A 14,413-nucleotide genomic window follows, 5' to 3' on the forward strand; every position below is an offset into this window, starting at 1 on the left:
CACGGGTGAATGGGCTGATTCACGACTCATAGGCACAGCGCCATGTCTAATAAACCCCCAAGACTGAAGAGTAAGCAACCCACATTAGAGGAATACACAAAGACGCTACCAGGCCCGGAAGGAGCCAGGAGCAAAGACAAAGCCCAAGCTGGGAGCAGTGCCGCCATGGGCGCGAATCAGGAGGTCCTCGAAGCGATCGCCGATCTGAAGGCGACTTGGGAGACCAAGCTCGAACTGGCGGTGGCAGAACTAAAAACAGCACTGGAGCTCCAGGTCGGGGCAGTGCAGGAGGATGTGAATCTGCTACGACAAGACGTACGGTCTCTAGCGGAGCGCACGGAGAACCTCGAGAAGGAGACGGGCCCTAATACGGCGGACTGTGCTTCTAACCGGTCGGAGTTTCACGCCCTGGTACAGCGAGTGGGTAATCTGGAGAGCAGAGCGGAGGAGGCAGAAGGGCGGGCCCGGAGGAATATCCGTATTGTTGGACTACCAGAAGGAGCGGAAGGCCATAACCCCACAGATTTCGTTGAAACAATGTTGCTACAAGAAATCACTGGGGAAGTGCTGTCTCAGGGGTTCGCGGTGGAAAGGGCGCACAGGGCCCTAACGAGGAGACCACCGCATGGAGGCCCACCTAGGCCGGTGATCGCTAAAATACTTAATTACAGGGATCGAGAAAGGATCCTGGAACACTTCCGCAAAGGTGGGACAATACAGAGAGGTTCGGCAATCATAACGGCTTACCCGGATTATACCCTGATGGTGCAGCGGAGCAGAATGAACTTTGGGGCAGTCGAAAGGAGATTGCGAGAAGCGGGTCATAAATACATGCTGCTCTACCCGGCCAAACTGAAGGTTTTTCATAAGCACAGAACTTTGTTTTTTGAAACTCCGGAACAAGCCATGGGATGTCTCGACACGCAGGGATGCCCCCAGGAGTCGGACGTTCGGACAGGAGAAGGAGATGACGCGGATAAGTAATGAACGAATGGAGCACCAGGGGGTCTCAGAACTTAAGAGTATGGGACTCGACTATAGTCACTAAAGTATCCAGCGGAATAGTGTTGTCGGGATGAGATTTATTCATGATCCGTGAATATTGCGATTTAGACTTTAACTAGGAGCCTTGCAGGACCAACCTGTACATCCCCCATTTAGAGTTTAGTTAGGTTACCGATAGTGCGGTGACGCCCTGCTGGGGTCTTGCCCGGGGTACCAGGGTAGGCCCAAATGCGGGGGGAGCCTGAGATCCAGGGATGGAGCTGGGCAACTGTTGGGGATGGGGTAGGGTGAGGAGGAGGGGGGGGGGAGGGGTTGTGTGCTGTGGTTTGTTATAGTTGGGGTAAGCCTACACTTCACGGGAAACGAAATGAACCATGGGAGACCTTACGATAGTCACTTGGAACGTTAGAGGGCTCAATAGTTATCTGAAGCGGAACAAGGTAATGATGTACCTACGCAGACTGAAAGTGGATATAGCCCCGTTACAAGAAACACATTTAACGAAAGACAAACTAGAAGTGATACGGAAAAAATGGAGAGGAACAATGGTGGGGGCAACATACTCCGCCTATGCAAGAGGGGTAATCACATGGGTGGCCCCGCATGTTCCGTTTCAGTTGCTGAGCTCGCAGATAGAAGCGGATGGTAGGATGGTGATTATGAGAGGGATGGTGGAAAACAGAGAGATCTGCATTGTTAATACTTATGCTCCGAATCAAGATACATCTGCGTATTTTAGGACCCTGTATAGTAAGCTCAGTGACAGCGTGGGGGCATTTTGTGGGGGGGGGGAGACTTCAATTGTGTGTTGAACCCCACCATCGATAGATTAGACACTAGAATAGTTAGACCCACCCCGGCTGCCAAGGCACTACATGCACTATTGGCGGAGCTTGGGCTTACAGATGCACGGAGAACATGCCATCCGCAGGATAGACACTATTCACATTATGCGGCTCCACATGGCCTACATACAAGATTGGACTATATATTTGTCACGCAGGAGTTGCTGACTGAAATACTGCAGGCGGAATACAAAGCTAGAGTCCTCTCAGAACACTCGCCACTGTTGCTAACATGGCAATACCGACCCCCTAGGGGAAGGATACCCACAGGGTGATTGCGTGCAGAAGCTCTTAAAGACAGCGTATTTAGGGAGGATATACGAGAGGAAATAATAAGTTATTCCGAGATAAATACTGGCAGTGTAAAGACAGCGGGCACACTCTGGGAAGCTTTTAAAGTGGTGGTGAGAGGAATCGCCATAGCCAAGTCTAAAGGACTGCAGGATGGGATTCTGACCGAATTACAGGACTCTGAGAAGGAGTTGGAGAGGGTATTAGAACGAGGCAGTAACACTAAAGCAGATACAGAAAAGGCTCTGGGCCTGCAGCAGAAATGTGCAGGATGTTGGGAGAGATTATGTAACCTTAATTATAAAAAATACATAGAAAGACAACATGCTAGAGGCGACAAACCAGGAAGACTCCTTGCATGGCTTTACAAAAACGAGACTCCTAGGCCCCCAATCAGAACAATGGTGAGAGATAATGGCGATGTAGTGGATACGCAGGAGGGGGTTAACCAAGAATTTGTAGACTACTATAGACGCTTGTACGGAGACGAGACAGGAAGCGAGAGGGGGGAATAAGAGACATATTGGAAGATATTGGGCTACCCCAAATTAGTGTAGAAGAGAGGGAGGAGCTAGATGCCCCGATCACTCTAGAAGAGTTAGAAGAAATGGTGAGGCAGCTGCCCACGTGTAAAACCCCAGGAACTGACGGACTCCCGAGTGAATTTTATAAGGCATATAAAGCAGAGATTCTCCCCCCACTGCTGGAAATGCTTAACGAAGCATATGAAGTTGGGAGACTACCGGAATCACTGCGCGAAGCAGTTATTATACCACTCCCCAAGCCTGACAGACCTGGTAGTGACTGTGGCTCCTATGGACCCCTATCGATGTTGAACCAAGATAGTAACAGCGGTGTTAGCAAACAGATTGAAAAAGGTCATAACCAAATTAATCCACCCTGATCAAACAGGATATGTCCCAAATAGGAATATTTAGAATAATTTGAGGCGACTCCATCGAGTGATTGAACATACTGAAAGGAACACTAGCGAAATGGCGATAGTGTTGCTGGATGCGATCAAGGCATTTGACCCGGTCAAGTGGCCCTGGCTGAAGGCGGCCCTAGCCAGCTATGATATGGGACCAGGATATCTTCACTGGGTCGAACTTTTATATAGCGAGCCATTAGCGAGAGTGAAGACAGGAACTGTGATTTCTGAAAGGTGGCAACTTGGTAGGGGGACCAGACATGGATGCCCCTGGTCCCCCATGTTGTATATTCTGGCTTTAGAACCCCTGGCGATTTATCTGAGGCAGCAATATGACGCAATAGGCATTGTTGTTGGGGAAACATCACATTTAATTTCCCTATACGCAGATGACATGTTATTGTATTTGCGCTACCCAGAGGAAAATCTGCAGTATGTATTAGAAGTTATAGATAGGTTTGCTGAACTCTCGGGTATAGCCGTGAACCCAAGTAAATCCTGTGCGTTTCCTCTGGGAAGATATAGAGGGCTCTTGGTGGAGAATTTGCCGGTACTCCAGATACCGTGGGAGACCACAACCTTTAGGTATCTTGGGATAGATATACCTCATACAGTAGAAGCCGAACATAGGCATAATACAGAAAGAACGGTTCAGAAACTGGAAAACAGCATGAATTTCTGGGCAAAACTCCCCTTAGCAATGATTGGACAGGGGGCGATGCTCAAGATGGTGGCATTGTCCAGACTGTTGCATTGCTTCGTGAACATCCCATACTCCAAACCCCGGCAATTCTTTACTAAGCTGGAGAGTATATGCAGGGAATTCCTATGGTACTGGATGAGGAACAGGGTAGCCCTATGGAAACTCCAAAACCCACATGAGAAAGGAGGCATCAAATTACCTAGCTGGGAAGTATATTATGTAGCGAGACAGTTGCAACATGTAGCCAAATGGCTCTCTGCAGAGCCTACCATAGAGCATAAGCTGCATCAAGGACATTGCACCCCATGTTTTTTGAGCAAAATGATATGGTTACCCAAGCGGGAGCTAAGAGGTTGCCCGGGGATGTTGGGTCTTGGGTGGGGGATGTGGCAGAGGGCATGCCAGTTGATGGATAAGCCGGCCCTGTGCTCTCCGCAAATCCCACAGGTTACAATGATGGGAACAGAAGAGCAACTTAGGTTAATGATTAGGAAGTATTGGGAACCGGTAGGAATAGCAACACTGGGGGACGTGTGGCAAGAGGGGAAAATACTGGAATTTGAGGATCTTTTGGAACAAAAGTGGTTGAGCACTGGGCAATATATTACATATCATAGGATGGTGCAACGAATTAAAGATACCTGGTCCGAAGTGGAACTTGAAGAGGAACCAGACACCACACTAGATGTGATATATGATATAGCAGAAGGTGGGCATGAAACGTCTAGAGTGTACGAGATGATGATGACTCAAGTGGGCAAGGAAGTGGTGCAACTTAGACTGGCCTGGGAGGAGGAAGTAGGAGATGTGATGAGTGCGGGATGTGGGAAAGGGCTCAGGGGTATCAAAGTGTCGAGAAATGCTAGGCTGCAACAAATACAGTTGTATATAATGCACAGAGCATATCTGACGCCGTTAAAGGTAGCTAAATTTAAGAATGCTGGAAGCCAGGTGTGTCCCAAATGCAATGAGGAAAACGCAGGAATGGTGCATATGTTCTGGGCATGTCCACAGATAGCGAAATATTGGAGAGATATAGCACAGAAAATGGAAGACAAGGGAATCCGCATGAAGGTGGATACGGCATGGGCTTGTTTGTTGGGAGGGTTCCCCAGACCGCGGAAGCTTAAACATGTGAGCAAATTGAAAGATCTGCCATATGTATTGGCGAAGAGAAGGATTGCAATGGGATGGAAAGCGTGCCACAAGCCCAAAGTGGAGACGTGGTGGAGGGACTTAAGTGGGCGGAGGCAGATACAGTAGCATGGCAGGAAGCCTGCAAATGAGACATGGAGGGTGAAGCCGGAGCCCTAGAGGGTTGGAGACAGCTAATAGCAGAGCTATTTGGGCCCACGTATGATGGACCAAGTGATGATGATTCAATAAACGCGGCGGGAGAGGTCTCCCCACCACAGGAGGTGGAGACTAACAATGGGAGACAGTAGGCTTGGGAGGGGGGCGGGACGGGAAAAACAGTGGGCGAAAAAGTAACAATGTATGTGTATTTACGAGCAAAATATGTAACCACTGTATGTTGAGTTGGGTTTGTTATTTGTTGTTTGAATAAAATCAATAAAATTGTTTTTTTAAAAAAAAAAAACTAGGGCAGTTGGTGGACAGGCAGAGGGCGTCTGGTAAATGGCAGACAGTACCCTTGCAAGACTATATGCTTGACCCCACACATCCTAAGTAATGTTTGCCATTCTTCGTAATAGTGGGTTAGAGACCCTCCCTAAGGATATGTGTGAGGGATGCGATTCGAAAGGTTTTGGTGTCGCTGCTGCACCTAACAGTTCAGAAACAACAGAAGAGGGCTGACCTGCCCGCACACCTTTTCCTCAGGAAGATCTGGGGAATTTTGTCCGTCTTGCAGAGGACTGACCCCTTTCTCTTTGGCTGTAAGATCTGTAATAACTAAAAAGGATTCTTCCAGGTTGAAGAGGGTGGTAGTAATGTCTGCTGTGAACATTTGCACCCAGGCACTTTTCAGCCGCCTTAGAAGTTGCAGTTCTACCCAGACGGTCATCAGCTTTTGAACCAAAGAGGCTATGGCCTTCAAATAGCATCTCCAATAATTTGGCCTGAGATTTTCTCAGCCATGAGAAGCATCTGAAAAACCAAGCTGAGGCCCATTGCTCTCCCCAGACAGTCTGATGTACCCAAGCCAGACTGCAGAACCTGGCACATTGCTTCCTTGCTATCTGCCATTGGATTTTTGTTCTAGGACTGCACACAATAGTTGGGTCTACTAAGCCAAGGTGCAGGGGGAGTTTATGGAGTACCATGCTTCCGAAAGTAAAACTCTTTTGCCGAGGCATCTACCTTTTTGTCAGCCCCATTTAGAGGAAAGGATGGGTTCACAGACCATTTGGCCCTCAAAGTGGCAGCCTGGACCACTAAGCTCTCAGGGCTAGGGTGCTTGATAGGAATTCATGGTCCGAAGATACAAGCCTGTACTTTTTAGCTAGATCACCTTTTACACCGAGCACTACTTTTGCCAAAGCTCCATAAGAGGTTCTTTCAAGGCTGCATGTAAAGTTAAGACAGGTTCTCTTACTGGGCCCTTGTCTAGAATCTCTGTCGGAATATCTGTCACCTCATATTATGTGACCATTTTTAGTAGGAGTCCCAAACTTAAGGCTTCTGAGAAGTTTCACATGACATCTCTGCATGGTGCATGGTGATGTTGTCGGTAAAGGTCACTTTCTGGAAAAGTGTCTAAACCATCTGTAGTCCTCTCTTGCAACATGGCTTTGTAAGGAGAAATATTTCTAAGAAGGATTTGCTAGCCTTATGGGCTCCAGCTCAAAGGGGGTCTCATCACCTCTTTATCGTCAAGAATTATCCTGAAGGACATGAAATCTCTCCCACACTTCGGTGCATACGTGTCACTGATGGATGCAGAGCTTTGAGGAAGATGGGTCTCTCTAAGAGGGCGCTGGGTTGGCTTTGAAAAGCAATGTTACGAACACGGCCATTGACGATGGGGCCTTTGGATGTTTCTCCGGCATCGTGCTCTGGGTTTTCGGCGCACTTGACAAGCCTTTACTTGAGTCCCTGATGGCTTTACCTCGTGTGGCGAGCGCAGACCCTTTGGTCAACTTTGACTCCGAACAGGAGGTCAAGAGGCTGCGCTCTCGAATACGTTCATAGTCTGAATTGTTCCAATTTCTCCATAGAATCAGATTTAAATGGGAACCTTACCTTTTCCGATGAGGATTCTTCTCGGCTTCTTTTTTTTCAAAGTAGAAGAGTGATGGGAATCAATTTGGCAGTGACATCTCTTTGTGTTTTCTTGGTTTTCTTTTCTTCGAAAGTCGCTCAGTCGACTCGACCTCCTTTTCATCAGAATGATGTAACTTTGAGGGCGTAGTACTCAGAATTTGAGGAAAATTGTCCAAGACTTAAATTAGACAGCCACTCCTTAAAGGCCTTTGACATCATGGTGGTGGCATGACCTGCAACCAGCTGTTTCCTGATCGACGCTGAGACACCACAAGCATAGCCTGTGAGAATCGGCGAGATACCTTAACCGTCGCAAACCTTAGAACGCTTAAAGCCTGAAGGATTTGGCGTTGATATTCTGTTGAAATTTTAATATTTTTCATAAATACTGGTCATGCGGTAAAAAGGGACTGAGGGCAAGGTGTTGGCTTTTTGAATCGATGTAGTCACAACCGGTCCCGATACCGAGGCGTGTCAAGGGGCCCACAACACCAAAGCTGCATGTTGCCCCTGGTGGTGGAATCCGTGGGAGGACACAATCCTTTAGAAGTCTGGTTCGAACGGTCTGTCGAACAGTTGCAGGAGCCCTCCTATCCAAGATTCAGGCTTGGAGCAAGCACAATCCCACCAATGGTAAGGATCTGTACATGTCGAACCGCCAAACCAGTGGCTATCCAATCACCACTTCTGCCCAGCCCAGACACACACCCAGACACACACACCCGCACCCACACAGACACCCACACAGATTCCCATATAAGGCATTTTCTGACCTGAGAAGGCAGGAAGAAGACCAAAGACCAATACAGCCAAAGAACAAGGGAACATCTTTGTGGCATGGCCATCTTGAGGTGCTAGCCACCTTTAGTAGCCATTTGTGCTAAGTACTAATGTAAAATAACACACAAACAGTACAGATACAATAGCTGCCACCAGCTTGTCTTAGGTACATTGTGAAAGTAATAAAAAAGCCATTATATAACAAAATATAAGAATACAAATTATCCTAACTACAATTCTCTGTAAGGTGATGTGTGAACCTGCAGCAATACAAGAATTCATAAAGAGAGCCAGTCTCTCAGTACTGACTGTTTTAGGGACTAGTCAGTTTCCACATAACAATGAACAAAACAGACGAGGGAAGTAAAGCAGAAGGTGTTAATTACCTCAAATAAATCAGGACAGGGTTAAATAACAAGCAAAAAGAAAGGCTGTTCCATGGAAATCAAGCAAACTTGCAAAAATGTAATCTTTCCTAACACCGAGTAAACCCAGCGACCTGCCCCAGACATCTGAGCAAACGCAGCGAACCACATATACGCTCCCCGATTTATCTACACATTTCAGTGCTCAATGGTTGCAGCAATTACTCACCACAGCAAGCGAGTGCTACAGATCTCTGCGGACGGGCAGAGAGTGAGGTGACCATGTTGGAGACCAGATTGTCATAACCTCAGAGTGACAGCTGCATGGGAATCAGCATTTGGATTAATGATAAAGAATGCTATGACAGGCTTACCTGGATTATTAAACAGGCGCTTATTTGGGTGGCTGAAAGTTTCTCGCTGATGATCTCGTGGTGGTGGAGGATGAGGACCATGCGTAGGAAACTTTTGAGGTGTTTGAGGTCCACGAGGAGGAGGAGGCAATGTATCACGGCTGGACCCTGAAGCTTCTGATTGAACTTCTTTTTTAGTACTCAAAGTTTCCTCCTTCTTCTTTGGCTTTTGATCCTGCAGTTTAATGGAACAGTTTTTAAAAAACTTGCACTCAGATTCAATACATGGTTAATCTATGGCCTTTTGAAGGGTTATGATCAGTTTAGAGTTGAAAAATAACATCATAAAAAAATAACATAAAACTGCTCAGTTCAAATGCATTACTTGGGAAGAGGTGGGCGGGGTGATGATGAGGTCAAGCGTAACAAAGTCCCATGCTTCAGCAAGGGCAGCCAACCACTCCATGATGCCGGAAACAGAGGAGAGGGTGTGGGGAATATAACCTGTATTCCTGATCCATCTGTAATATCATAAGTATTCCCCATTCCACAGTCCTCAAACATCCATGTCAGAACAGATATGTGGGCCATTGCGAAAAAAGGTAAGCAAAAATCATGGAGTTGGTGTACTCGCCACCATGGGCACCCGGGTACTATGCAGTAATGAGGCCTGTTTCACTGAAAGGCAACAGCTTGGAATAACAACTCACTCAGTGGACAAAGGACCATGCACATGCTTACACCTGGGGTGCAGAATCTGAAAATGAGACCGGAGGACATTACGGGGATCAGACAGACATGTGACAATCCCAGAGCAGAAACAGAATTGGAAATGGCGAGTGTTAAGATGCATTTTCAGAATTAACCCTGGGGGTGTATTCTGAGAGGCCAACCTATTATGGTAAACAGGAAAGACACTGTAGTCTAGCCAAAGCCAGTCAAGGGAGAGTATTTGTTAGGAAATACTTTATTGTTGTTACTTTCCTCCCAAAGACCTCCATGGACACACTATTTTGCATTGGTTTGGCTGCTTACCTGGCTTTTTGGAGATAAGTAGAGCCTTGGCCTTGGATTCCTTTGCTTTGTGTACATTTTTATGGGGAAACTGAGCAGCTCCTAAGAATATCAGTACTGAGACCCTATGGGGGTCATTACAAGTTTTGTGTTAAAATGCTGGTTCTACCGTTGCACCAGTATTACAGTTTCTGGCAGCGCGACCCCTGGAAATACCAGCGCATTACAAGTCCTCGGGAGCACGCACACCCCCTTCTGGAAACAGTAATATTGTCATCACAGTATTACCGACGTCCACAGAAATCTGCCGGTATTACCGGCAGATATGTGCAGGTAACACTGATGATGGCACCCAAGCTGCCGGGATTACCAGCGCCGGAAAGGAACAAGTTACTTACCTGTAACTATTGTTCTCCAGCATGGGTCTGGCATGGATTCACATGCTCATAAATATTCCCCGTCGTCAGGCCGTGAATCCTCGGTAAAAGAAAAAACTTTCTCATTTCACTTACAAACTGTATTTCTCCTCTAAACCAATCACTGAGTGTTAGGGAGAATTCTGAGAAATGTGGCAATTGCCTCTAACTTAGAAACCCGCAGCGACTTTGCTGGATTATGAGGACTTGATTTTTTTAACCTGGAGAGAGTGAGACCCGTTTTCCCACTCTCTCGTGTATTTTAATGTGATTTTTTAACACTGTATCTTTTGGTTGTGGAGTCTGACAAACTTCATAGGCATCCCCTTTTACATTGTGTCACATAGCACCTTCAGTGCAGTGGCACAGGGAAGTCTTTCAGATTTCCAAAGGTTTAAATAACTCCTCTGGGATAAACTACTGTTTCCAAGAGCAGTAAAGTGAAAATGACTTTACTTTCATTTGTAACTTTCTAGACCCAGCATACACTATCTTACAATAGGGTGCTGGAGGGGTTACCTAGTATCCCCTTTCTCTAGCTTGTCATGAAACATTTTTAAGTTACCCTTTCCTCACTGAATGGCTGGTGGCTGTGGTTTTGTTTTAACTACCGTGGTGTGCATTTACCGCGGGCTGCGTTCGCAGCTACAGTAAAGCACCCAAGGGTGCCATTTTTGTCAAAATGGCCCCAGTCTTCTTTTTTCGCCATTTCTTTGTGGAAAGGTCCTTCTTGAGATTTACTCTGCACGCCAAACCAGGTTTGGTCCCATTGTTCGCTTTGCCTTTGGCGGGATTCACAAGTGAAGCCCGCCTCTGGCTCCAGGGTGTCTGGGGTGGGCAGGAAGTTAAGGAGGTGCCCGAAACTCCCTGTACTTAGTCTCCTAGGAGACCCAAATGAACTCTGTAGTGATCGGCCGGCTGACTGTCCGGTAAGGACAGCCACCCTGCTCGGTGACTGACAGCTAGGCTGGAATAAGTGGGAGAGAACTGAATAAAAGGCGAGGCTTTTGGCTTGGAAGGCAGAGTCGACCACTGGACGAAGGAACCGAAGAAGAACTTGAAGAGGACGCCTGCTGCAACTCCTGGACCGTTGGTTTGCCCGGTTAAGCCCTGCTGCTGTGCTGAATCTCCAAATTTGTATCGACAGAGAAGCCCCTGCAAGGACGACTTCTCCCCTTGAGTTGGTGGGACCAATCAACTCCAAAGTAAGCCACCTGGACATCCTTCTCGGAGCTGGCTGACTTTCCACAGAGTTGCTGCTGGAAACCGAATAGCCAGTGAGAGGAACACCAGATTGTGTGCGTTGCTTTTAAGTTGGGCAAGAGCTCCAGGAAGATCCTCCGGACTCCCAGGAAGCAGGACTGACCGAGCCTGAACCACCTCAACAGAGTGCTGGAGCCCAGAAGCAAGGAAAGTCCATCTCGACAGCCAGAAACTGCAGTGTATTTGCGGTAGTCGTGAGGAGCTGAAAACACCGAAGTGCCACTTGTTTAAAAGTTTGCCGGTTGCGAGCGGTGGCTGTCCCATTGCAGCACAGGATTTCCCAGACATCCTCCCTCTTGTCCCCACGACTGAGGCCCAGGAACAGTGAGATCTGCAGAGCTGCACAGGCACAGAAGTCATCTGCTGCACTTTCTCTTCAAAACAAAGGTACTGTAGAGTATAAGAGAACTTACCTCTTGTTGTACAGTTGCTTGCATCTTCTACCATTCACAAGTCTAACAGCTTGTGGGCCATTTGATTCTTCTTTCTTCAAAGACTTCTAAAACATTGTGCAAAGTCTTTTTCTACTTACCTGCAAAGAAGTGCTTCAGCTCATATAGACTTTTGCCTATTGACTTTGGCTTAGCCTTTTTCACTGAATGACTCTTATTGGAGGATCTGAAAGTATTTGCCTGTTTAAGAGTAGGTAGGGTATATTGTATGTTCTAATAAGTTGTTGCAGTGTTCCCAAAGGGTACTGCATACAGACTTTGCCTAACACTGAGCTCTGGGTCATACTGCCCCCACCCAATGACTGCCCTCTCCCTAAGCCCCTCCTCTGGCAGCCATCTTCAGATTTGGTATGCACGTAAATTGGCAGTATGACCAAGAAGAGCCGCAGAGGGGCTGGCGGGAGGGTTTGCATGTGAATCCATGCCAGACCCATGCTGGAGAACAATAGTTACAGGTAGGTAACTTGTTTCTTCTCCAGCATGGGGTCTGGCATGGATTCACATGCTCATGAATAAATAATACATAGCAGTACAACATTACACAACCACGAGAAGTGGCAAGGCTCAACAGAAGCCAAGCCACTCTTGCCTCTGGAACAGACTCACCTCAAGTGAACACATTGCGCAGTACTGCTTGGCCGACCCTGGACTCCTCCCTGGAATCCCTGTCAACGCAGTAGAAACTTGCAGATGTCCAGCAGGGGCACACCAGACAGGAACGCGGTCGTCGCAGTGATCGCTCTGGTGGAATGGGCTCTCGGATGGCCGGGCAGTGGTCGGTTTGCCAACCGGTGACAGTGTGTGATACAGCCAGAGAGCCACCTGGAGCTGGAAGCCTCCGACAAAGCATTCCCATGGTTCACAGGACCAAAGTTCACAACTAGTTGAGACATCTTCCGAAAACTCTTTGTGCGTGCCACATTGTAGTGTAGGAGGATGGTAAGAAGTCATCAAGATTCAGGTAAGGCACAGGAGACTTGTATATATAAAAGGAGTAAGTTGATTTCTTAGTTAGAAGGCTAGTTGGTTAGAAAGGCAGGGAGCTACATAGATGACATCCTTTCAGTAAGGTTCTCAAATCCTGTGTTATCAACTGTAGCTCTTGGAACCCTCAGGTCCCATAACATTCTGGATGCCATCATTGTATTCTACTACTAACACTGTGTGCACCCAGTGCAGATAGATACATTAATACTACACAATTAGAACTTAAGAGCACGTGCCAATATCCAGCAAGTGCAAAGTCCTTTCAGTCGGCGACAAAGGTTTCGGAAAGACCACAGGCAACACCAAAGACTTGTTGAGGTGGAATTCCGACTGAACCTTTGGCATGAAGGAGGGGTGTGCCCGCAGCACCACACTTTTGTCATGAAAAGTCTGATAAGGCTGTTTGCAGGAAAGGGCCTGAATCTCACCTACCCTCCTGGCAGAGGCGATGGCCACGAGGAAAGCCTTTTTTATTAGAGGAACCTGAGAGGGGCCTGATGAATAGGCTCGAAGGGGGCCCTCATGAGCCTCGTCAGTACCATGTTGAGTTCCCACGCCGGGGCAGGCTTCACATGCGAGAGTGATCAAAACAGTCCTTTGATGAACTCCTTGCCACAAATCCTGCGCCTCCCTGGAGATCACTGGGGATGTGGGGCCCCCTGCTCCTTGATGCAGAACAACATGGTGGTATTGTATGTGAAGACCCTCACCACTTTGCCCTTGAGGGACGGGAGAAACTACTTGAGGGCCCAGAACACTGCCCGCAGCTCTAGGACATTAATGTGGCGATCCCTCTCCTCCGGCAGCCACACGCCTCTGGCGTGGAGACATCAGTGTGGGCTACCCAGCCCACATGGGAAGTGTCCGTGGTGACCGTCTCCTGGTATGGGGCTCTGGAAACCTGTTCCCCCAGCAATGTTGGAGCGCACTCCCCACCACCTTATCACTCGACGGAACTCCTCGTCGAGAGAAATCTCATCTGCAAAGCTTCCAGACACCTGCATCCACTGAGCATCCAGGAATTTCTGAAGGGGTCGTATCAGAAACCTGCAGAGACGGATCCGGTAAATGCACGATGATATCATGCTGAGTAGTGACTTGATGGTCCACACTGTGGCGGTCTTCAGTGCCAACAGCAGTTGCACCTTGCGCAGCATGGCCGCTATCCTCTCTTCCGAGGGGGCCGCCAGGGAGAACGCGTTGAGCCTGGCCCCCAGGAACAACCAGACATCAGCCAGAACCCTGTGTCTGCGATGTCCAGGGCCACCTTGATGGCATGGTTCGATGCCACTTTCCCCTTCTGGAGGGCAGGGAGTGCTTTGGACAGGCTTGTCGGGTAGGAACTTCAATAGTGGCGCCATTTTATAAACACAGCTCCCTGTTGTATCTGGCCAGAATAGCAAGGGCATTGACTGCCTTGACTGTTAATGGCGCCGAGTAGATTACTTTTCTTCCCATAGCATCCAACTTCTTCCCCTCGCTATCCAGAGGGACGGAGGATGAAGACGAGGGGTTAGACGACTTCTTCCTTGCTGCCGCCGAAACCACTGAGTCCGGGGAAGGTTGTGAACGTAGGCACTTTGGTGCAGACTCAGGCACCTGGTATTTCTTCTCCAGCCGATCCCTCTTGGCCGGGGCAGTGGAACGGCACCGCCAAGATGGTCTTCCTGGTGGCCTTGCGTCGTTGATATAGGAAACCTTTCATCCTGGTCTCCTCCATTGTCAGTTGGAAGAGTTTCGACGTTCTGGCGACCAATACATTTAACAACCCCAGCTTCTCTGG

At 48.1% G+C, this 14,413-nt stretch overlaps 1 protein-coding gene across 4 annotated transcripts in view; it reads right to left on the reverse strand.

Annotated features, from left to right (window-relative positions):
- Positions 1-14,413, reverse strand: part of CHD2 (chromodomain helicase DNA binding protein 2) — a 1,289,637-nt gene that overhangs the window by 97,399 nt on the left and 1,177,825 nt on the right. For all 4 annotated transcript variants that reach the window (XM_069625070.1, XM_069625072.1, XM_069625071.1 and 1 more), the window contains one exon: positions 8,520-8,733. In XM_069625070.1, the coding sequence (XP_069481171.1) occupies positions 8,520-8,733 (214 nt within the window). The remainder of the gene's footprint in view (positions 1-8,519; positions 8,734-14,413) is intronic.

This window comes from Ambystoma mexicanum, chromosome 11 (genome assembly GCF_040938575.1).
Source record: "Ambystoma mexicanum isolate Mex_15411 chromosome 11, UKY_AmexF1_1, whole genome shotgun sequence".
In the NCBI taxonomy this organism is placed as follows: Eukaryota; Metazoa; Chordata; class Amphibia; order Caudata; family Ambystomatidae; genus Ambystoma; species Ambystoma mexicanum.